This window comes from Euleptes europaea, chromosome 18, assembly GCF_029931775.1.
Source record: "Euleptes europaea isolate rEulEur1 chromosome 18, rEulEur1.hap1, whole genome shotgun sequence".
In the NCBI taxonomy this organism is placed as follows: domain Eukaryota; kingdom Metazoa; phylum Chordata; class Lepidosauria; order Squamata; family Sphaerodactylidae; genus Euleptes; species Euleptes europaea.
Window position 1 is genome coordinate 15,466,584 of NC_079329.1, and position 25,131 is coordinate 15,491,714.

A 25,131-nucleotide genomic window follows, 5' to 3' on the forward strand; every position below is an offset into this window, starting at 1 on the left:
CGCTCCGTGGGGTCACGAAGAGCCAGTCTAGCAATTCCCATCACCCAAAGGAATGGCACGGCTGCTGCGTGACCTGTACACCATCCCAGACATGCACAAACGAGAAGAAGAAGAAGACGAAGAAGACAAAGAAGAAGAAGAATTGGCTTTTATATGCGGACTTTCTCTACCACTTAAGGGAGACTCAAACCAGCTTACAGTCACCTTCCCTTCCCCTCCCCACAATAGACACCCTGTGAGGTAGGTGGGGCTGAGAGAGCTCTAAGAGAGCTGTGACTAGCCCGAGGTCACCCAGCTGGCTTCTTGTGTAGGAGTGGGGAAACAAATCTAGTTCACCAGATTAGCCTCCGACGGTCTTGTGTAGGAGTGGGGAATCAATCCCGGTTCTCCAGATCAGACTCCACCGCTCCAAACCACCGCTCTTCACCACTACACCATGCTGGCAACTTCCAAAATAACACATAATGTAACCTTATTTTTAATTTTTTTAAAAAATATAAGAGGACATAGAACGAAGGAAAAGTAAAAAGCCATATCATGACCGCGACGACAATTAAGTCAGTTGCATCAAAAGTTCTCACTGAGAAATAGTCCCATCTTAGTGGCCCTGAATGCCTCCGAGTTCCAGCCAAAGATGTCTATCATTGTTTTGCTCCTGCATCTAGTGAATGGTAATTAAAAGATTAGTCTTGAACAAGTGCAACGTGGAACATCAGTTGCCTCAAGCTAATAAACTACAGAAAATCCTCTGAAATCTTTCAGATGAAATCTTGGGAGTCGTTCGTCTTCATAGCCCCAAGAGAAGTTGGCTGTGCTTCCCGAGTCTCAAAAGGTGAACTGGGAGCAAACTCAAGTTGCCAACTCTGAACATTTTTTTTTTAAGTTCTGGGAGTTCAGTTCCCTGGGGTGAAGCTGGAGTCAAGTGGATTCTGGTGGCCCATTGGCGGAGCTCAATAGCTTCTGCTGGGTTTGGAGGTGGGATCTGTCACAAAAGCTGTCAATTTACCTCAGGTACGCAACTTCCAAAACCTGAGGGGGAGAAAAATGGTTCCTTGACGCAGATTCGCCATCTGTTAGTACTGTCAGGCTAGATGCCTTCTTGTCCGAAATATATGTTCCGTGGAACCTTGACGGAACGTCACAGGATTGCCTGAAATGACAAAGCACCAGAGAAATAGGACTCATTACCGGAAGCCTATTTTCTCTCTACTCATGGCATTCTAGACCTTGATATTTAGTCACTTCTCTTACCTGTCTACACTGCAGGAACGTGGTGACTTTTCTACACATGTAACAGGAATTTCCTTCTGTTCTTGGTCGTATTGTTTGTTTAACTTGTCATTACAAACATGTTGTTCAGCATCCTTTTGTAGTGCTTTTTGTGCCATAAGTGCCTACTCTTGCTTTGCTTAACCTGCAGGTACTAGCTGGAGATCTCCTGCTATTACAACTGCTCTCCAGCCGATAGAGATCAGTTCACCTGGAGGAAATGGCCGCTTTGGCAATTGGACTCTATGGCACTGAAGTCCCTCCCCTCCCCAAACCCTGCCCTGCTCAGGCTCTGCCCTAAAAACCTCCCACCAGTGGCAAAAGAGGGCCCTGGCAACCCTAGTTGGATACATCACCCCTAGAATAGGCTTGCCAGGCCCCGTAGCTCCACTGGCGAGAGTTTTCCCCGGGCTGTAGCTGTGGCACGTGATGCACACGCGCAGTGCGTGCTTGCGCCTGGCTAAACATGTTCATGCAGCCTGTGCAACATGGACACTCTAGCAATCTCTGCCAAAACTCTATGGTTTGCCAGAGCTTCCGCGTCGCTTCCGGGTAAACCCAAAAGTGGCATGTGTGCAGCGCGCACGTGTGCACACGTTGTCTGCTGGCCCTCAGCTGGTTGGCGGGCAGCCCGGTGGTTTGGTGGGATTTTACCCACCACCACCGGGCACCCTACCCCTAGAACCTTTCAAATATTGTTTCCTACGGGAAAAACAATTAATGATTGGAAAACGTTTGAAAGCAACAGGTAGATTTATCATATATGACAACTGGTAATGCATCTTTCTTAGTGTATGTATGTGCACTGGCAAGCCATAGTGGAGAAACTGTAGCTTCAGTGGTCCTATATGTGTATTGTACATTGTGTTACTGGGAGCCATGCTACTTGCTGGTCAGCAACCCAGGGGGACAGAAGTATATTTTGCTGTGGAAACTGAGCCCTGCCCCTCACAATAGGTTAAGCTCCATACAAACGTCCGTGGCCCATTTAGCAATAAGGCCTTTGGAGATATGGAAGACACCTGGTCAGATATAGCATGGCAAACCTGTGGGCTGGATTCAAACTGCTTTTTCATTCAATCTTGTCCAATTCTTCTCCTCATAAACGACAGGCTGCTGTCTCTCTCCCCGTTTTAAAGTTGTCTTCCTTAGAATAATTCTTTATATCAAAAATCAAGCATATTGCCAAATAACAATGACCCATCTAATATGCACCACTCATTATATACAATGACAAAAAGATAATACCAGCCTGGCTTATCCATAGTAGAATACCTCAAGAGTTTATCTGTGAAAGGGATTTTATCTCAAGGTAGGATTACAGAATGGAGGAGGACTTTTGACTTCTGTGAAACCTGTTAAAATATATACCGGTATATATATATCTTTGGTTACTTACCAACTTGCAGATTGGTGTTAACTTGTTCAAATAAATTATTAAGATAAGGTAGTTTCTGCCCTATAGCCACGTATTTTGTACTTCGGTCACACTTTTGATGTGGCTTAGCTACTGTATTTTTTTCAAAGGCTTCAGTACACATTAACTGATGCTTTTGTGCCCATAAAGACTGGGAGCCTTTCCTTTTTATAAGGTAAGATGCTTCCAATACACTGAAAGGCAAGATGTTGTGAAGCTGGCGACAAACCTCTTTGCTTATGCGAAAGTGTGAGAAGTACAGAATCTTGACTTTGATTAACATAGAAGAAGAAGAAGAAGAGTTGGTTTTTATATGCCGACTTTCTCTACCACTTAAGGGAGACTCAAACCGGCTTACAATCCCTTCCCTTCCCCATAACAGACATCCTGTGAGGTAGGTGGGGCTGAGAGAGCTCTTAATAGATCTGTGACTCGCCCAAGGTCACCCAGCTGGCTTCGTGTGGAGGAGCGGGGAAACAAATCCAGTTCACCAGATTAGCCTCCGCCGCTCACGTGGAGGAGTGGGAAATCAAACCCGGTTCTCCAGATCAGAGTCCGCCGCTCCAAACCACCGCTCTTAACCACTACACCACGCTGGCTCCCACGTACAAAGGATTCGAAACTCACGAACGGAATATGGATCTCTACTTATAATTTATGTAGTGGCTGAAAACAGGAACTGCTAGGTAAGCAAACCATAAAGGTTCCTTAATTTGCATACTTGGGTGGGGTTTAGTTATCTTTTGATATAGTGATTGATTAAGGCAAACTTTATTGTAGTGCCGGTAGTATGCCGGGACTACCTGAAGACAAAAGACTATGTTGCTATGCTGGCCGCTGTGACCCAGCTCACCTCAACTGTAGGCAGTGCACGTCCATGCACATACCTAGAATAGGAAGAGGAGAAGTGGGAAGATTTTCTTCTAGGGATACAGTTGGCTTGCGGTTCATAGGTAAGTACCTTGATCTGATCTTGCATAAACGCGGGAAGCGGAAAAGAAAAGCGTATATTCTGCTGGTGGGGGGAGAAGCTTGAAGGAAGAGGGATCCCTCGGACACCTAAAACCGATTGCCTCATTTAAATCTCTGCTTGTTTCCTCCCATTTACGCATCTTGGTGAATACGAGACAAATGAAGACGCAGACTAATGTGTTCCACAAGTTCAAAATCGGGGTGGGGTATTTGCCATCAAATCTCAGCTGACTTAGAGCGACCCTGCGGGATTTTCAAGGCAAGAGACGTTCAGAGGTGGTTTGCCATTGCTTGCCTTTGTATAGCAAGCAACTCTGTATAGCAAGGGGAGGGGCCGTGGCTCAGTGGTACAGCATCTGCTTGGCATGCAGAAGGTCCCAGGTTCAATCCCCGGCATCCCCAGTTAAAGGGACTTGGCAAGTAGGTGATGTGAAAGACCTCTGCCTGAGACCGCTGCCGGTCTGAGTAGACAACATTGACTTTGATGGACCAAGGGTTTGATTCCGTAGAAGGCAGCTTCATGTGTTCATGGACTTCCTTGATGGTCTCCCATCCAAGTACTAACCATGGCTGACACTGCTTAGGTTCCGAGATCTGACGAGACTAGGATAGCTTGGGTTATCCAGGTCAGGGCAAAAAATTGAATTTTAAGAGCACCTTGTTTCCCAGACCCTCTCTTTCTCTAACTCACTCTACATGGTAGTCTCAGGGGATGGCACCTGACCCTCCAATTCTTGAGCAATTTGTTCCCCCGCCAAAAGGCCCCAGCAAAGGCACAGAGAGCGTGGGGGCAGTTTCTAAGTTCCTGACTGGAGGAGTACCCTGGGAAAAGAAGCCAGCTCTCATGGGAGAGTTGTATCCCTCATGATTCTCCCATAGGGTTGCCAACCTCCAGGTACTAGCTGGAGATCTCCTGCTATTACAATTGATCTCCAGCCAATAGAGATCAGTTCACCTGGAGAAAATGGTTGCTTTGGTCATTGGACTCTATGGCATTGAAGCCCCTCCCCTCCCCACACCCTGCCCTCCTCAGGCTCTGCCCCGAAACCTCCCACCTGTTGCGGGGAGGGACCTGGCAACCCTATTCTCCCGGCAGGAAATGGGAACCTTGGAGACAGGGACCGTCTCCCATTTCCTGATGGGAAGGATGCCAGTGGGTGAAGAAAGGACTTACCAAGAGAACTATACTCCACTGCCCTGCCCCAGCACCTGTTGTACATGGAAATGGAGATAATCCCAGAGGCTCCATTAGTGTCACAGAGGCCTGTAGGACTATCTCCCATTTCCTTGCTGGAAAGACCACTGGGGGAGTTGCCAAGGTCCAGGTAAGGCCAGGAGAGCTCCTAGATCATAAATGATCTCTAGTCTACAGAGATCGGTGGACTCTGATCTGGAGAACCGTGTTTGATTCCCCACTCCTCCACATGAGCGGCAGAGGCTAATCTGGTGAATTGGATTTGTTTCCCCACTCCTTCACATGAAGCCAGCTGGATGACCTTGGGCTAGTCACAGCTCTCTTAGAGCTCTCTCAGCCCCACTGACCTCACAGGGTGTCTGTTGGTGGGAGGGGAAGGGAAAGTGATTGTAAGCCGGTTTGATTCTTCCTTAAGTGGTAAAGAAATTCAGCATATAAAAACCAACTCTTCTTCTTTTTCTTCAGTTCCACTAGAGAAAGTGGCTGCTTTGGAGAGTGAGCTGTATGGCATTAGACCCTGCTGAGGTCCCCCCCTCTTCCCCAGGCCCCCCTCCTCAGGTTCTACACCCAGGTCTCTAGGAATTTTCCAGTCCATAGCTGTGAACCCTAGCAGGAAATGAAAAAGCAAATATTTGGCTCTCTTTAGCCCTGCTTCAGAGAGGCTAGAAAGTACTGTGAAAGGCAGAGGAAGTAGATGAGGAGAAGACAGGGGCTTCATGGGGGAGTGCTGGAAAGTATTTTGCCCAGGACCTCCCTCAAAAAAACCCCGGAGCTGTCCCCGCCATTCCCACTCCCTGTCTTTTGTAATAAGTTTCATCCATCTGCTTCCTGTTTGATTTTTTTTAAAAGAGTCTATTAAACTAAAGAAGACTTACTTTTGTCCTAAATTGAAAGTGTTTAATGTTTAAACAAGGAAAGGGCTTGGACAGGTGAGAACTGGTTTCCAATGTGAGAACCAGGTGCAATTTTACACACCTCTCCTGGCGTACAACCTGAGAATCCAGATCCATCTATACCCGTATTAACCCTCACCCCCACCTTTTCATCATTCTGCCAATGGGAAACTGCCCAATTCCCCTAGGCTGTTCCAGCTTAGTTCTCTACTTAGCCTCCCCCCCAACAGTGTGCTCCCCACCATTATCCCTCATCCTAGGTGTGGTTCTTCTGTAAGCTCATTGTTACCTCTGCTGGATTCCCACCTCAGTATTTAAGTGTCCATAGCAAACTGCTCTGTGACAGTTAGAGGAGAGGGCTGGATTGAAGAGCATCTATGAAGAGCATCTATGAAGAGCATCTATGAAGAGTCTGTTTCAAGTGATAGTTCTCAACATAATGTAGAGGGCCAAGGCAAACAGCAGGAGAAGGGAGCCAGAACTTCTAGTGGCTTCTCTTTGCAATATGAGAGGTACATTGCAATGGATCCTGGGGTAGTCTATAGAGACTAGATTCCAGGAATTTGTTCAAAAGTCTTCTAGATGGAGAGTCAATGGATCAGAGCACAATCCTAAGGAAACGGGAAGTCTTGGGTTCTCTTGGGGAGGGGGCTAGGAGTCAGAAAACCTGAGTTCTCAAGATATTTAGGGATCTATGTGGCCACTGAGGTAAAATAGGGGGCAATCAGAGCCAGTGGTTGGATTCAGCCGGCTTTTTTGCTCAGTCTCCCCCAATTCTCCTCCTTCCTACAATTCTCACCCCACATGGCTTTTTGTCCATGCAAATTCCCAGTATAGCTTTTTTGGTGGTCAAAGGGAACCCCCACCTTGGATCCAATCCCAGGAGGAGGCTACAGAAAGGGGGACCGAGAGCCAGCATCCTCACTCCAAGCTACTTCAAACAGGTTAGAAGCACAGGGAGTCAGTTGACTCTTTGCTTTTTCCATCTAGACCATTAGCAGGACTCCTTGGTTCTTTCTGTCTTGAGGGGGACAGTAGCTCCCTCTTCTTCCGGGATGGAAGCTTTGTTGTTCTGTTTATGACCCTGCTGATACATCTCTGCTTGAATATGTCCTGTCCTGATTTTAAAACGGCTTTAAATGGCATTGCTCAGACAAGTGAGGAGACCGACAGCATGGCCAGGATCAAAGTGCTCCTTCTATGGCTTCTGATGCTGCCTCCGCTAAATGGTGAGTTAAAAGCTGGTTTTTATACACGTGGGCCATTTAATTGCTGTACAGTTTATTTACTGCACAGTTTTCTTTCGCCTTACCATTTCTCTTGTTTCTTCTGCAAGTCTTGTCTGCTTGTCTTGACAATCTCCCAACACTCATGCGTGCCTCAGTTGGAATCACAAGCTTTCCTGATATCTAGCTGAAATGATCTTAGTGGCTAGCTGACAGGTTGATAATAAGAAATGGGGCTAGCCAAAGGGGCCAGTGACACAGACAATGGGACAAAACTCTGGTTGCTTGAAAGCTAAGCGCTACTTGAGACGAAGAGCACTTTCACACATGCCAAATAATCCATTTTCAATCCACTTTCAATGCACTTTGCAGCTGGATTTTACTGTGTGAAATGGCAAAATCCACTTGCAAACAATCATTAAAGTGCATTATTCAGCATGTGTGAAAGCGCCCCAATACTTCTAGATAGAATTCCATGCACATTCTTCACCAGTATATCTAACCATGAAGTGGCTGGCCCCTGTGACAAATGCAAAACCAGGCTATGCACAGACAATGTACAATTCTCTCTGTCTTCAGAGGACATCCTAGGCATGCCGAAAAACATGACCCAGAAAAAAATTAACCCCACCACCTCAACCAGCCTGATGAAGAATTAATATGCTCGAAGGATCAGTGAAGGCTGAGAGTCCATGAAAGGGAAATAGAGTGGAAGGAAACTAGTTCGCTAGAACTCCTGAGAGTGTGTACTTGGTGATATGGGAGTGACACGGGAACCTAGGGCAGATCTCCCCTCACATTATTTTTTGTGGGCCCCCAGCTTGTGTGTAAGAAACCAGAAGAGTACACCCAGCATATAAATCTTCTGGAACCAAAGATTTTATTCCCTCTAACTGGAGCAAGATACCAAAAATAAGGCAAGCAGCATTGTGCTTTCCTAAGAGAAAACTGAACGAAAACTTTTCAGTTGGCTCACAAATCTTAATCTGTATCTTGTCAGAGGATGCCATCCCCAATTCTCTTCTCTCCAGCTATTTAAAGGAGTGTTTTCTGATATCAAGATTAAAAATGGATGAATAAGCTTGAGGCAGTATTTCTCTCTTCCTGAGATTTGTAAGCACTGAAACCACCTCCAAAGGGGATAGTTTTGCTTAGATTGAATTCAGACCTGGGGGTGGGGTGTACAGAGGTGGGCAGTGGGCTCTCTGTTGGAATGTGAACCTCAGCAAGTGCCCAGCAGTGCCAACCACTGACGCTGGCCTTTCATTCATAGACATTAAAGTGCACATAGGCATTAGGGCGTAGTCAGAACCTTCTAGAAGTTTCTGTTGGTCATGAGGAAATTGTTTTACCCCCACATGCATTTCAGCTCGGTTAAATCGGAGTGGGTAGAGATTACTCAAAGGCATAAAATTCTCAAGTACTTCCCTGTTTTAGAAGGATACACACACATAAACTTGGCTCACAATGATAATCTTCCTCTCAAGAGTTACCTTATAACTGCCACTTTTGCTTGTAAACTTGTTTAATATGAAACTTTGCCTCCTCTTATAGTTCTATATAACAATTACATGTACATGAGGCAAATCTTCCTTTGCATCTGACCTAGGTTTGCAAGCTCTGGGTTGGGAAATTTTGGGGGAGGAGCCTGAGGAGGGTGGGGCTTGGGGAGGGGGGGACCTCAACGCCATAGAGTCCAATTGCCAAAGCGGCCATTTTCTATAGGGGAAATGACCTGGACAGAGATCGTTGTAATAGCGGGAGATCTCCAGCCACCACCTGGAAGTTGGCAACCCCAATGTAACCACCCTAATTATATGCTGTGGGTTTTACTATAGCTTCTATTGCACATACTCTTGACCTATGAGAACTTCCCCACAAAGGTGGACTGAAATGAGCTGGAACAGAAAATCCAGATACAGTAGTGCTCCATGTGACAATTTAAAAACACACCAAACCCTCCATAATTTATTGCCCTTTAACAGTCTCTCAGAATGTGGTGCCTGAGGAAGACCATCTTGCCCTGTCACAGGGTAGGATTGGAACTACTTCCCAGTGCATTAAAATCTCTCAGGTCATCACACACAACAATCTATGACAGCTGCAGCATATGAGCCCAGAGGTGCAAGGGAGGGCGGGGTACAAATTTAATAAATAATAATAGCCAAAAAGAGCAAGAGTCCAGTAGCTCCTTAAATACTAACAAAATTTCTGGAAGGGTATGATCTTCCATGCATCACAGCTCACTTCTTCAGATAACTTCAGATAACTTCTTCTGCTATTCTTTAGCCCTTTTTAATCATTATGTTTGGGGGGGGTGTACAGAAGTGTATACCTCTCCTCCCTCCCTCAGCATGCACATCACCAGCATAGGGGAGACGGTGGCGTCTACACTGCTTGATAGTCAGAGGACAGGCAATAGTGGCACTTGCTGCACTGAGGCGAAGATTGTGCATTTTACAAAAGATGTCATTTTGGCGTTAACATTTGAAAAACACGGAGGTGAAAAATTTCAAGTGTTAAAGCCAAAATGACATATTTCGTAAAATGCAAAATTTCGTAAAATGCAAAAACACTGAGATGAAAATTTTGCATTTTTACGAAATATGTCATTTTGGCTTTAACACTTGAAAAACACTGGGGGGGGGGGGAAATATCCACTGTTTGTTCTGCTCTAAATACTAACCCCTCTCTTCCGTCCCGCAATTCTTTTCCAGGAGCTGATACCATGACCTCAGGTAAGGAGGACAGCCATGTTTTACTGTAAAAAAGATGTACATCTACAAAGCTTAGTGGGAGTCAGGACTGCCAGACACTACTCAGTCTTCGGCTTTGACAGGAAAGGGGTTCCTGTGAGTTGGAGGCGTTCCCGGGGTGTTCCTGGGGGCACAGCTGCCTTTAGGCAGCTTTCTAGACCCTTTTGCCCCGGGAATGCCCCTTCATGTGGTGGCGTAGCTATGACACCTTTCGTAGCCCTGCTGAAGGCTATGGGGCTTTTTTGCCCTTTTTAACTTAAATTTTAAAATTGATTTTCTTCTCTGTGGCAGCCATGAATCCTCTTTGGCGGGGGTGAGGTGGGATGGGAGCGCCACTACTGGTCGCTGTGCAACCCCCCCCCCCGCCCCAGGAATGGGCGACCTGTTATGCTTAGGAAAGTTGGCAGTGGTAGATCTCGAGCATTGCTGCACCTGCTTCCTCCAGGGCCACACCCCGTTTGTAATGCTTCAAAGCATTCCAAGCACTTAACACCTGTCAGTAATCCTTTTTAAGGAAGGTAGCTTTGTGATTTTCCACAATGCACTGACTCTTCGATGACTTCCGAGGCTCAAATACCCATGTAGCTGTGAGGCTCAGAAGATGACTTTGGGCCAGTCGTGAACTCTAAGTCCAGCTTATCTCATACGACTGTGCTGAGAGCATCTCTTGCATCCCATGCTGAGCCGCTTGGAAGGAAAGATGAAATGAATTAATTTTTGTTTATTTTGATATTCATACCCACTCTTGTCCCCATTGGTGACTGAAAGCAGCTTACAGTATTCTCCCCACCTGCATTTTATCCATGCGACCTGTATTGATAACTTGCGGTATTTCCAAGAGGCAAAGGATTTCTCATCTGTGATGCCACAGAGATTTCAATAAAAATCAGCCTCTTTTCCTTCACCACTTGGTGTTTGTTGACTCTGAATCCCTTCATGAGAAAGAACCATTTGCCTCTTGGCAATATGCCTGTCCTGTAAGGCAGATTAGGCTGAGAAAGAGTGACTGGTCACCCAGCAGAGTTCAGCGTGGAAATGTGAATATGCCCCCCCCCCCGCCCGATCTTGGCCCAACGCTGTAACCACTGTACTACACTGCCTGTCATACAGAATTATAGCCAGATAGTTTTGGATCCTGAACATTAGAGTAGTTCCCTGAATTTGGATTTTTGACAGCTGTTGAATAAGGAGTCAGATTGGGTCTGGGGTAGGGTTGCCAACTTTGGGTTGGGAAATACCTGGAGATTTTGGAAGTGGAGCCTAAGGTGGGTAGGATTTGGGGAGGGGAGGGGAGGGACTTCAATGGGGTATAATGCCATTGAATCCACCTTCCAAAGCGGCCACTCTCTCCAGCTGAACTGATCTCTGTCCCCTGGAGATCAGTTGTAATAGTGGGAGATCGACAGCCACTCCCTGGAGGAGCGATGGAGGAAGCAGAGTGCAAAAAATACAACTGTGGTTTGTTGTTTCCACTGTGCATTCCTCCCACCAGGAAATGGGAGATCGGCTCAAAAAACCCCTATGACATCACAGGGGACTGCATGTGGAACGTGCCTTTTCTTGCGCTGCTTGTAGCTCCAGCGGTGCCAACGAATTAAAAAGAATGGACTAGAATGGTGCTTCACCATGACCTCCTCCATGTGCCCCTCTAAAACTAGAAAATGGGTGACTGCCTCAGAAGCCCCAAAGGTAGGGTTGCCAACCTCCAGGTACTAGCTGGAGATCTTTTGCCATTACAACTGACCTCCAGCCGATAAAGATCAGCCCCCCTGGAGAAAATGGCTGCTTTGGAAGGTAGACTCTATGGCATTATACCCCATTGAAGTCTCTCCCCTCTCCAAACCCCACTCCTTTCAGGCTTAGGGTTGCCAGGTCCTTCTTCCCCACCAGCGGGATATTTTTGGGGCGGAGCCTGAGGAAGGTGGGGTTTGGGGGAAGGGAGAATCTTCAATGCCAAAAGCGGCCACTTTCTCCAGGTGAACTGATCTCTGTCCCCTGGAGATCAGTTGTAATAGTGGGAGATCTCCAGCCACTCCCTGGAGGAGCGATGGAGGAAGCAGAGTGCAAAAAATACAACTGTGGTTTGTTGTTTCCACCATGCATTCCTCCCACCAGGAAATGGGAGATTGGCTCAGAAAAACCCTATGACATCACAGGGGACTGCAAGTGGAACGTGCCTTTTCTTGTGCTGCTTGTAGCTCCAGCGGTGCTGACGAATTAAAATGAATGGGCGAGAATGGTGAAATGGTGTTTCAGAAACAGAAACAGGGGGGAAACACAGATGATTGGCATCTCTCACAGCCAATCACGAAGCAGTGTTTGAAGTGGCAGGGATTCAACTGTTTCCTGCCCGCTGCTACTTCCAAGCTTTTTCTGAGAAAAAAAAAGTCTTTTTTAAAACGAGGCTTGGATCCCCCCCCCTTCTTTCAGGTAGCTCAGTTTTTTGTTTTTTTAGTTCTTAAAATGCTTTTAAAATTACAAGGGGGGGGGAAGCCTCCATTAGTCAATTCGAAAGGACCAATCACCAGGAGCTGGCGGGGGGAGGGCTTACTCAGCAGGAACCCACATTTTCTGTTTACATGGATCCATCTGCACACAGTTTAGTCCCTGCTCATTCCAGGTAATGCGGGTTCATTTGATCCTGGGTGGAACGGGGCTAGAACTGGGCTGACCATGTGTTTTAGACCTATTTCATTGTAGTACCTGGAGGTTGGCAACCCTAGTGGGGACCCAAAGCAGCTCCCATTGTTCTCCTCTCCATTTTATCCTCACCATGGCCTCATGACATATATGTAGCCGAGGGTGCGGGACTGGCACCGGGTCATTTGCTTGAGCTCATACCTTTTCCTTCTCTCTCTCTCTCTCTCTCTCTCTCACTCTCTCTTCCTCCCCCAGTCTGTGGCCAGCCAGTATTGGCTCCTCGAATTGTGGGGGGCCAAAATGCAAGGATCGGAGCGTGGCCGTGGCAGGTCAGCATCAAACAGCGCGGGAGACATTTCTGCGGCGGGTCTCTTGTGGCTGAGCAGCGGGTGGTGTCAGCTGCTCACTGCTTCTCGTGAGTATCTGCCTGGCAGTGAGTGGGGCTCTGTGTTTCTGTCTCTTGTGCTGGCTTTGAGAAAGCAGTTCTTTCATGTGCAGGGGGAGCCAAGGGGGACCATAGGACCCTCCATCACAGATCCCTTCCCTTCCCTAATTGCAGTTGGTATGAATCGAGGCGATGGAACTGGTTTGAGTTTGCATGAGTCAGATAAAATTGCACAGAACAAAACAGACTGAGGGAGTTACCGCATTATGTATTCCCAGCGATGTATTAAGAGTTTGAAAATGTTATAAAAAATACTGTTCGCACTTTCTATGTATTCCCAGCGATGTATTAAGAGTTTGAAACTGTTATAAAAAATACTGTTCGCACTTTGTTTGGCCCCTTTAGCTGTGAAGACGTCTTCCAACCATTTTTTAGCCATGGCATCCAAACGGGGTTACCGCACTTGTATTCCCAGCCATGTATTTAAGCTTGAAAATGTTATAAAAAATACTTCTCGCACTTTTTATGTATTCCCACCGATGTATTAAGAGTTTGAAAACGTTATAAAAAATACTCTTCGCATTTTGCTTGGCCCCTTTAGCTGTGAAGACGTCTTCCAACCATTTATAAGCCGTGGTATCCAAAAACCCTTTTAAAGCGATGTTTTTTACAACATTTTCAAACTCTTAATACATCACTGGGAATACAAATTGATGTTTTTTATAACATTTTCAAACTCTTAATACATCGCTGGGAATACATAATGCGACTTTCTGTTTAAAAGATCAAAAAATTTTACTAATAGGAAGGGTAAACTGGGATATATAAAATAAGAAATCCTTTCTACATTGTCAGTTACCTACAAACTTGCTAGATTTCTCTAGCAGGAATCTATGGCTTAAAGATGGCCTTCTCTGCTCCTGACAGAGCAGAGACTATCCATGCTGCTTCTGTGAAAATCCAAAAGGTGTGTGTGTGTCTGCCTGGGGCAGCTTCTCTTCCTGTCCTTAACAAAGAAGAGCAATTAAACACATTGAGACTAGGTGACTTGGGACACGTAGTCAGTGGTGATCTATTGACCATTTGTTTAAGGTTGCAATGAAATGACATCATATTCTTGAGTCTATCTAAACATCAACATAAATAAGAGACAAAACTTGCTTCCTATACCCAACAGCAGCCACCCACCCCAATATGGTTCTATTCTAGGGTTGCCAGGTCCCTCTTTGCTACTGGTGTGAGGTTTTGGGGGCAGAGCCTGAGGAGGGAAGGGTTTGGGAAGGGGAGGGACTTCAGTGCCTTAGAGTCCAATTGCCAAAGTGGCCATTTTCTCCAGGGGAACTGATCTCTGTCGGCTGGAGATCAGTTGTAATAGCAGGACATCTCCAGCTATGAGATCGAGGGGCTGTGGCTCAGTGGTGGAACATCTGCTCAGCATGCAGAAGGTCCTAGGCTCAAATCCCCGGCATCTCCAATTAAAGGGACTAGGCAAGTAGGTGATTCGAAAGACCTCAGCCTGAGACCCTGGAGAGCTGCTGCCAGTCTGAGTAGACAATACTGACTTTGATGGACCGAGGGTCTGATTCAGTATAAGGCAGATTCATGTGTTAGTACCTGGAGGTTGACAAATCTATTGTCCTTCCAAGTTGTGGCCACTTTGCTTCCATTCTGGCTCATTTCTCTCCCCCCCTAGGGTTGTTAACTTCAGGTTGGGAAATTCCTGGAGGTGTGGAGGGTGGAGCCTGGGGAGGGGTCTCAGCAGTGTGTAATGCCTTAGGCCTTTTATACAGGGAAGTTTCCCCATGGTAACCTGCTCCGACTGCTTTGGGGCTTCCTTTAAATTATGCATGCGTTTCCCACATGTCAGAGGTCACCTCGCACTCCCCGTGCATTTCGTTCGCATTTTCCAGATTCTGGCTAAAACAGCATCTGGAAAACATGGGCAAAACACGTGGGGAGAGCAAGGTGACCTCTGACAGCTGGAAAAGGCATGCATAATCAAATGGAAGCCCTGAAGCAGTCGGTGGGGGTGACCACAGGGAAACATCTCAGCATAAAAGGCAATAGAGTCCTCTCTCCAAAGCAGCTGTTTTCTCCAGGGGAACTGATCGCTGCCATCTGGAGATCCACTGTAATTCTGGGAGATCTCCAGGCTCTACCTAGGGGCTGGCAAACATACATCCTCCCAGTTTGTGGCTTTGCTGGAATGGAGTGCAACATTCTCAAATTCTTAGGATTTCCAGCTCCAGATTGGAAAATACCTGGAGATTTTGGGGGTGGAGCCTGAGGAGGGCAGGGCTTGGGAAGGGGAGGGACTTCAATGGGGTATAATGCCATAGACTCCACCTTCCAAAGAGGCCATTTTCTTCAGGCGAGCTCATCTCTTTCACCTGGAGATCAGTAGTAATCCCTGAAGATCTTCAGCTACCACCTGGAGGTTGGCAACCCTGTTCCTTTTAGCCCCATTCAAGCCGGTAGGTTTAAAAGGAGCAAGACGGAATCACTGCGGTGCTGTTGAGGCTTCCGAGGAAGATCGAGAAAGGTCACTGGAAGAAGTGGCAGCGCATGATTCTCTTGTGCTTTGCTTCTTCCAGTGCCCCTAGCCATTTAGGAAATGGACCATCCACACAGTTTCTTCCATTGGGGTGGACTCCCTGGTAGGATGAGGGTTTTGGCAGGAGGAGCCTAACTATCGGCCCCAACAGTGGCACTGGAAGCAGATATTCTGCCTCAGATATGGTTTCATTTTCAAGTCACGGTGCAGTTTTATGTGAGAGCCAGTGTGGTGTAGTGGTTAAGAGCGGTGGACTTTAATCTGGAGAACCGGGCTTGATTCTCCACCCTTCCACATGAGCGGCAGACTCTAATCTGGTAGACCGGGTTGGTTTCCCCACTCCTACACATTGCTGGGTGACCTTGAGCTAGTCACAGTTCTCGCCGAACTCTCTCAGCCCCACCTACCTCACAAGGTTTCTGTTGTGGGGAGAGGAAGGGAAGGCGATTGCAAGCCGCTTTGAGACTCCTTGGTAGAGAAAATAGAGGCGGGGGGAACCAACTCTTCTTTTTCTTCTTTGTTTGCTCTCTGTTTCACAGAAAGGAGGACCTCTCAGGCATCACAGTGACCCTGGGAGAGTATGAGCTCCAGAATCCAAGCCGCAATGCCGAGACAATCATTGTCACCAAAATAACCGTCACCGCGGAATTTTCAGGAGTTGGATCTCCGGGGGACATTGCCGTTTTGTGGCTCCAAAGGCCCCTGAAATATACTGCATACATCCTCCCCGTGTGTGTGCCGGATTCCTCTGCTCAGTTTGCCGCGGGCATGGGCTGTTGGGTGACGGGATGGGGACGCATCAGTTTTGGTGGTGAGCACTTGGGTAGCCAGGCTGGGATGGGAGCCGGGCTTCAAATATTAAAGAATTGGGGGTGGGGGGAATTGCTCTCGAATCCTTCTGACCCAAATAAGGTTGCCAAATCCTGCTTGGGAAACTCCTGGAAATTTTTGGGTGGAGCTTGGGTAAGGTGGGGTTTGGGGAGTGGAGGAACCTCAGTAGGGTACAATGTCATAGAGTCCACTCTCCAAAGCTGACATTTTGTCCAGGGGAACTGATCTTTGCAGTCTGTAATAATGTACTAGTTCCTAACTTCCATTTTTTTAAAAGAAAATTTCTAGCCCTTTTTGCTAGAATAAGGAGAAATGTGCAGTTAGGATCTTTCCAATTTTTAGCAAACTAGCTAAAAATGTCACTGAGTTGTATTTAAATCAACTTTCAGTCCCACATGCATTCTCAAACCAAAAATGCTTTTAAAATTTTCTAAAATTCTTGGGGCATGTAGAATGGTATAGTATAGCCTGATCTAGTCAGATCTTGAAAGCTAAGCTGGGTCAGAACTTGCATGGGAGACCATCAAGGAAGAGTCTGCAGAGGATGGCAATGGAAATTTTGCAAACCACCTCTGCTTAATCACTTGCCTTGAAAACTCTATGGGATTACCGTAAGTCGTCTACGACTTGACAGTACTTTAAACACACACACACACACAATTCTTGACGGATTGTGTTCAGTGGGTCTACCTAGAAAAGGAATGAAATGGGGAAGGTGCCCCCAATGTCTAGGTGTTGTTCCTAATATAAATCACTCAAGCTTCTGTGGATAATAGTATGTAATGGAGGGCCTCTCCAGGTGAATACAGATCATGGAAGGGTTTATAAGGAAAACCTGCTCCTGGGTGCAGGGTTTAGAGATCTGAAGGTCAATTCCCATACCATGATTTGTGCCCAAAGTCTAACAGGCATTGGTCTTTCAATATGGATGTCATATTTTCCCTATAGGAGTGTTTCCCAAACTTTTCGGGCCACTGCTCCCTTGGTTCCACAAACTCAACACCAGTGTCCCCTCTAGGGTTGCCAGGTCCCTCTTCGCCACCAGCGGGAGATTTTTGGGGTGGAGCCTGAGGAGGGCGGGGTTTGGGGAGGGGAGGGACTTCAATGCCATAGAGTTCAATTGCCAAAGCGGCCATTTTTCTCCAGGTGATCTGATCTCTATCGGCTGGAGATCCGTTGTATTAGCAGGAGATCTCTTGCTACTACTTGGCAGTTGGCAACCCTAGCCCCCTCCCTTATCCACCAACACAGTTGAAGGGACCCACCTCTAGGGCCTCCCTGCTGCCCCCTTGCCTCTTAGTGCCCCCCTAGGTAATCCCACCTCCCCCCAGGGGGTGGTACTGCCCACTTGGGGAACCACTGCTCTAGAGAATAACTTAACCATGGGCAATTTGTTAGAATGCTCATTTTCTTCTTTTCTGCCGTTCTAGTGCCGCTCTCTTCCCCAAAGACACTGCAAGAAGTTGAAGTCCCCTTACTTACCAACAAACAATGCAACAAGCTATACAACACAAACCGACCGAATTCCACAGGGTCCACGGTCATCTTGGATGACATGATTTGTGCTGGATATGTAGGTGGGGGAAAGGATTCTTGCCAGGTAAGCTGCTTTCCAGTTCTTCTTAATGAGGTAGGCCACCTGGGCACTTTTGGAACCTTCTAGATTTTTTTCTGATACGTCTCTATGGCCCATTAACCTGGGTACAACAGGACCATTACTCTTTGTGAGCTTGGGTTGCCAACCTCCAGGTGAGGCCTGGAGATCTGCTGGAATTACAGCTGGTTTTCAGGTGACAGAGATCAGTTCAACTGGAGGAAAGGGCTGCTTTGCAGGGTAGACTCTGTGACATTATACTAGGTTGCCAGGTCCCCCCAGCAACCAGAAGGGACATGAAGGGACTTAACTGGTGGTGGGGACCTTCGTTGGCGATATGCTCACATAGCTGGCAACAAACTGATGTCACTTCCTGTGTAGAATGGCATTGACCTCAGCAAGTCTCCAGTGACACTAGGAATACTGTAATTTGGGCAAAACGATGATCTAACCATAGAGTTTTGCTTAAATACCCCAGCATCCCCCCAGGATGGGCAGATGTAACTTCCAGATGTATGGGGAGTAGCATCAGTGTGTTGGAACACATTTTCCCCCACCCTGCTGACCAGCTGAGGGGTGCCATCTAGGGACAGGGGATTGCCAGCCCCCAGCAGGGGAAGGGTTGCCTGGTCCCTCTTTGCCACAGGTGGGAGGTTTTTGGGATGGAGCCTTATCAGGGTGAGGTTTGGGGAGGGGAGGGGAGGCCATAGAGTCCAATTGGGAAAGTGGCCATTTTCTCCAGGAGAACTGATCTCTATTGGCTGGAGATCAACTGTAATAGCAGGAGATCTCCAGCTAATACCTGGAGGTTGGCAGCCCTGAGCAGGGGCCTGGTAACCCTACACTATACCCCCTGAGGTTCCTTTTCTCCCCAAATCCTCCCCTCCCTAGGATCTAGCCTCAAATTTCCAGGAATTTCCCAACCTGCCAGCAACCCAGAGAGTCCTGGCACTAGATTTGATGGTTCTGACTAGAGCTGAAATGAATTATGGGGAGTGGGTGGGTGAGACAGCACACAAACTAACTTTCAGTGAGGTCCCTTTCTAGTCCAGGAACATTGGGGCAGCTGCTAAACTCTCAGTATTATCCCCCATCATTCTTTGTTCCTAGGGTGATTCTGGAGGGCCCTTGGTCTGTGCCCAGAATAATTCCTGGTTTTTGGTTGGCATTGTGAGCTGGGGAGACGGCTGTGCAAAGCGGAACCGCCCTGGCGTCTACACCAGAGTCACGAGCTACGCGGATTGGTTGCAGCGGCTTATTCCGAACCTGCAGTTTGGAGTTGTACCGACAACTTTATATGGGAGAGGGGACAGTTTCTATCTTTTCTCTGGCAGTTCGCTCCTCATTTGTTTAATTTCGTTCCTCCTGTTGTCCAGCTAGGATGTATGGGGTGCCAAAATTATTCAGTAGGGTGTGTGTGTGTGTGGGGGGGGGAACAGGCTCACTTCACAAGCTGGTCCCTGCAGAATCAGAGATGGATCTGGCTTAGAGACAGCTGCTAAGTCTGGCTTGGGTTGTAGCCTGAAGACTGGCCTGGGGGGAAGCAATTCTGCCCCACACTGAATGCTGAGCTTTTTTGTACACCTATGGAAGTGATCTCGGCAGCACACTACTATTTGTCTCTCTGTGCAGCAAGAAGCTACTTGTACTTCATTACTATTATCATTTGACACCCCCCATTGCAAATTCTTATGTCCTCGAACATTTCACTAGGGCTGTCAATTCGGTTCGGCCCGAACTGAAAATCAGCCGAATTTCCCTTGATTCGGCGGTTTTTAGTTCAGGAGGAACCGAACTCAAAACTGGCGGGCAACCGGGGGGGGGGGCGAATTCAGCGAGTTCGGGAGCTCGCGAATAAATTCGGCCAATTCGGGGCCGTCAGTAAGCAGCATAACCTTCAGTAAGCAGCATTCTCCTCCCCCGGCCAATCGGTGGCCAAGCTGGGTCTTCTTCTGGCCAATCGGTCAGGATTGAGTACTGGAGGAATCAGCTGATGTGCGGCCGGCCGGGGAAAGAGATAGAGAGAGGGAAATCCTCATGTGTGTGTGAGGGGGTGCTTGTGCACATTCGCTCCTTTCCATGGCTGCAGGGGGTGCATTTTTTTGGGTACAGACCCCAAACTTTCAGGGGATATTCAGACAAGTTTTCTTAAGAGACCACCCAAGTTTTGTAAACATTGGGTCAGGGGGTCCCAAGATATGGGCTTTCCCCTTTTCCCTATTGGGATGAATGGATCACCCTCGAGAGATGCATACATATGGATCTTATATTGGATACAAATGGAATCATATTGGATTACCCAGCCTCCCAGCCCCTCCTGCTGGAACAGAAGACAGCCACAGTAAGACCCCTTTGGGGGCTTTAATCTATAATTTTTCTTTTCTGTGTGTGTGTGTGGGGGAAAGCAGAGTCTGTGTGTGTGTGTGGGGAGGGAGCAGTTTCTGTGGGTGGGGGGGGGGAAGCCAAAGGGGGCTTTTGCCGGTTCTGCCTGGGGTGTGTGTTCCCCCTCCAGTCTCTCTCTCCCTGGTTTGAGGGGGGGGCTTCATTTTTATTCTTCAGGTTTTTCCTCATTCATAAGATCAGTTAGGTTATTTTGATGCTTGCTCAAAACTGGTTTTCAAATGGTGACTTAAAGAATGCATCTGCCTGGTCCCAAGTCCAATGCAGAAGGAGAAATTCCACCCCCTCCTGCTCATTATGCATAGCTAGCTGCCTCTGTCCCTTTCCATGGTATGCAAACTCCCAGGTGTCAGGTGTTGCTTTGCACTGTTGCAAAGGTGTTGCATTGCGTGCTTGTGTTGCTTTGCAGTTGTATTGTTTTGCAAAATTCTTCACACCTGCCCCGCCCTTTGCATGTTTGCAAAGGTGTCGCTTTTCAGTTGTGTTGCTTTGCAAAGTTCTTAGCACCTGCCCCGCCCTTGCTCTCATCAGCTGTTTGTCGGGGCTGGGAGCTTTGTGCCTGGGCGGCAAGCTCTGCTGAGAGATATACATTAAGGGTGGGGGGACCCCTTTCAGGGCCCATATCTCAGCCCCCCCTGACCCAATCTTTACAAAACTTGGGGAGTCTTTCAATATACATCCTTTGAAGCTCTGCTGAAAGTTTGGGACCTCTAAGCCCAAAAATGCCCCCCCCAGAGCCGCGGAAAGGCGCGATTGTGTTTTTAATGGTTTTATTCTGCCGAATTTTTTTTCCGAACTTTGAATTCCCGCTGAATTGAACGGATCCGAAGTGGGGGAGTTCGGACTTCGGCACGTACCGAACCCACAAGGGCCAAATTCGGCCGAATCCGAACTGTACCGAATTTTTTTTTTTGACAGCCCTACATTTCACAGATGAAAGCAGACGTGCTACAAACACCCCCAATTTTCATACGAGGAATTATGGCCCAAACCTCCCCAGCCCAGCTGCACATTAGCATTGTTTGCAACTTACAGTGAACACATGTTCAATTCATGTACAGCACACCCTGGATGGTTCTTTTGAGCAATTATCATGGTACTGTCAACTCATGCACAGCTGAAGGTGAGATACAAACTAAAGTAGCTCAAATCAAATCAAATCAGACCTTTATTGGCATAATAAATAAATAAATACATATTGAGGTTAAAAGGAGGTTATAAAATTTTAAACAAGTCTCTTCCTTAGATCATATATGAGGTTTAATTTTTTTTAAAATAAGTCCCAAGAAGCTAGCAACCCATGCAGTAACCTGAGGATAGCTGTCATTTAAAAGAAATCTAACTAGCTCCTTATCGGTGCCACCAAGGCAATCTTTCAAAAGGGGTTCAATGATCTGTTCCCATAAGGGTGAGCCATGCTCACAGTGTAGCAATACATGGGCCACGGTTTCGACTTGTCCAGAGGCACAGGAACGTAGCCTTTTCCTGTAGGGGACTTTGGCATATCTGCCCGTGGTCCAGGCCGTGGGGAGGAAATTTAGGCGAGCTTGCATAAAAAGGCGTCTTGAGAAAGGGGAGGTCAGAGTGTAAAAGTAGCCAGGTAAAGAGCTCTGGGTCATATAGATACCATAGGTTAAAGGTGAGCAAGAGCTTGCAGCTCTAGCAAGGAGCATTTGTTTCCCAATGTCGGTGATCCTTAGTTCTAAGATTCTGAAGGCTCGCGCCTCATTTAAGGGGCCTCAACCAAAGTAGCTACAAACGTCAAGACCTCATCAAAAATTGACACTGTAATGAGGATAACATGTAATAAACACACTCACAAAATTAGTGTGTCAATATCATATCTAAGGTTGCCAACCTCCAGGTGGTTACAATAACAATAGAAAACCTGTGCCGTATATAACGTCGTTGTGGAAATTAGCAGCACGAAAGGCTCCAAATGAAATCCAACTGGAATTACATCACAAAACTATATTGAATAAAGCATTACATCATGCTAAATGGAACAAAATCAAGCATTACATCATGCAGAAAATACAACATATGCGGCTAAGACAATAACCCCGGTGCAACAAGCTGATAAAGTGGGGCAGGACAAATCCTTCTACTGTCTGGGATGGTCAAGTCGCAAGTCCAAAGAAACCAACAGGTAAGCAGGACGGAAAGAGTTCATGCAGAGGAGAGGAGAGGAGAACGCGTGGCTAGTCGCTGGTGCGCGTTTCAAAAAGGCTTTCTTCAGCTCCAATAGAAAGGCAACGTCAGCTTTTAAGTCCATATGGTGATAAGCTGGTTGTCAAAAAGACCGTCAACTGTGAAGTGCAAGGTGTTACAATGTCACTTACAAAATACATACAATATACATACAATACTAAAGTCCATGTAAATGTTATAATTCAAAAGGAAACTTACCAAAATGCGTCTTAATGAAACTCAATAGCGCATTATACAAGGAACCGCGGTGGGGAGCTAACAGGAAGGGAGTTCTTATATGGCTGCCAGTATAGCTTCTTAAAGAGACATGACCCCTAATACAAAAAGCAACCCCAAAATAAAAATGCAATTATATAAAGCATGACAAATCAAACTCATTATTTAAACCCTTGGGTATAAGAGTCTGAAAAGCGTAAATTAGGCGAGATTCTTGCTGCAAGAGAATTTTCTTGGCATCTTGAGCGTGAAAAGGTTTAGATTTAAATTGCCAAAGAACAAAAAAGAGTAGGTCTGTATCAGCATGGCGTGCATGTATAAAATGTTGTACAAGTGGAGCCTCCAGATTCCGTGCGCGAATTCGCGCACGGTGCTCACCGATCCTAAGACGGATTGGACGGGATGAGCAACCAATGTACATAAGACGACATGGACACAGAACCGCGTACACAGACATAGGGGTACCACAATTGCTGAATTGGCGAAGAGTATAAGAAAATTTTGGCGAGGTAGAATGAACCACTTTAATAGGTAAACTGTAAGGACACATAGAACAGTGGCCACATTTATAGTGGCCAATAGTTTGAGATGGTCCTTGGGGTTGGCACACATCTGTTTTTATAAGCATGTCTCGGATGGACAAAGTCCTTCTCATACCTAAGATGGGTGGTTGAGAACAACCGGGAATGGTGTCCAACAGGTGCCAGTGGCGATTCAAGATCTTTTTGATATCATGGGTCAAATGTGAGTATTGTAAGGAGGCTATAACTCTCGAGTCAGACTTAGGAGGATTATGAGTGGGCGGGGTAGACCTGTCAGTGCCCAAAAGAAGGGCACGAGATCTAGAAAGCGTTTTGTGGAAAGACCGTCGAATGACCTCAAGTGGGTATCCTCTTCTTTGAAATTTAGAAGACATGATGTCTGCAGCAGCAAAAAAATCCTGTTCCCTAGATGCGTTCCTCTTAATGCGTAAAAATTGACTGAAAGGTAGATTTACACGTAAGTGTAAGGGATGAAAGGAAGAGAAATGTAAATTGAAACCTGCATCTGTAGGTTTAGTAAATGGTTTGACCGCTAGGGTGTTATCTGGAAGCCGAAAGATGGTGACATCCAAGAAGGGAATCTCGTGTGTGTTGATGCAGCCAGAAAAGTCCAAAGCGCTATGTAAGGAATTAACCCAAGAGGAAAAGCTATGAAAGTGATCACCATTGGAAAGAATGGTGCAGACGTCATCAATGAAACGCCTGTACCACAAAACTTGAGAAGTAAAAATCTCAGAAGGAAAAAGAAACGTCTTTTCGAAGCGAGCCATGAAAATATTAGCAATCGAGGGAGCGCAGGCTGCTCCCATCGAAACGCCACTAATCTGTAAGAAAAAAACCTCCTGGTAACGGAAAAAGTTGTGCTCAAAAAGGATATCAAGAAGACTCATTAAGAAATGAGTAGGTGGTGATGGGTCTGATCTGGAATCCAAAAGTTCTTCAATAATGCCACGGACTTCATCTAGTGGAATGTTGGTGTAAAGGGATGCCACATCGAAGGTAGCTAATGCTGCCTCTGAAGGGATCTTCAAACCCTCAATCTCACGAATGAGATGCCTAGTATCTGAAAGAAACGAGGGAGTGTCCGTGGCATAAACCTGCAAAAAATGATCAAGATATTTAGCGATGGGTTCTAGAAGAGACCCCACGAGACTAATGATAGGTCTACCAGGAGGTGAAGATAAAGATTTGTGAATCTTGGGAAGAGTGTAGAAAATAGGCACACGAGGGTGATCAACAATAAGAAAGTCGGCAGTGTTTTTGGATATATAGTTCAGTGCAGATGCTTCAAACACAGTAGTCCTAATGATGTTTTGAATATGTTTAGTTGGATCCTGTGGCAGTTTTCTGTAATGTGCTGTATTATTCAATTGTCTCCAGTTCTCCCGATCGTAGTCTTCCCGATTCTGAATAACTAAGCCCCCACCTTTGTCAGCAGGATGGAAAATAAGAGAAGAATCTCGAGATAAGTCATTGATGATTTGTAACTGTGCTGAAGAGATATTCCCGGGAGGGGGATGGTGGGCTTTGTGGGTTTCCAATTTTTGTAGATCACGAAGTACGAGAGACTGGAAGGTAGAGAGGAAATGACTGCAATTCTTGGGAATGTAAGTAGATTTGGGTTTAAAAGTCGGCTGAGGTTTGGGTATAGAATGTGCTGCACCAAATTGTTCTTTTAGTTTAAGCGTTCTGAAAAATTTATATAGATCCACCCGGCTCTGAAAACGAGAGTAACGGGGGGTAGGAACAAATCCAAGACCCAGTTCCAACACTTCTCGTTCAGCAGAAGTTAAAATCCGAGAGGACAAGTTGAAAATTAAGTTTTTAATTTCTGGCGTCCCCGTGGTCTGGGATCCTTGGGAAAATCCGTGCGTCCGGATCTTAAGGAATAGGAGGAGCCATACGAGCCAAGACTAGAGGCGCTAGAACTGTGACGTTCAGCTGAAGAGTCTGATCGTTGTGATTGGGGAACCCGGGCTAGGAACCTCCGGGGGCGTCTGGTACCCTGCCCAACCCAAAAGTAAACACGA

At 46.6% G+C, this 25,131-nt stretch overlaps 1 protein-coding gene across 1 annotated transcript in view; it reads left to right on the forward strand.

Annotated features, from left to right (window-relative positions):
• Positions 1-6,920: 6,920 nt before the first annotated feature.
• Positions 6,921-25,131, forward strand: part of LOC130490465 (serine protease 27-like) — a 39,736-nt gene continuing 21,525 nt past the window's right edge. The window contains exons 1-4 of the mRNA XM_056864292.1: positions 6,921-6,975; positions 9,690-9,710; positions 12,624-12,783; positions 15,847-16,118. Coding sequence (XP_056720270.1) covers positions 6,921-6,975; positions 9,690-9,710; positions 12,624-12,783; positions 15,847-16,118 — 508 coding nt within the window. The remainder of the gene's footprint in view (positions 6,976-9,689; positions 9,711-12,623; positions 12,784-15,846; positions 16,119-25,131) is intronic.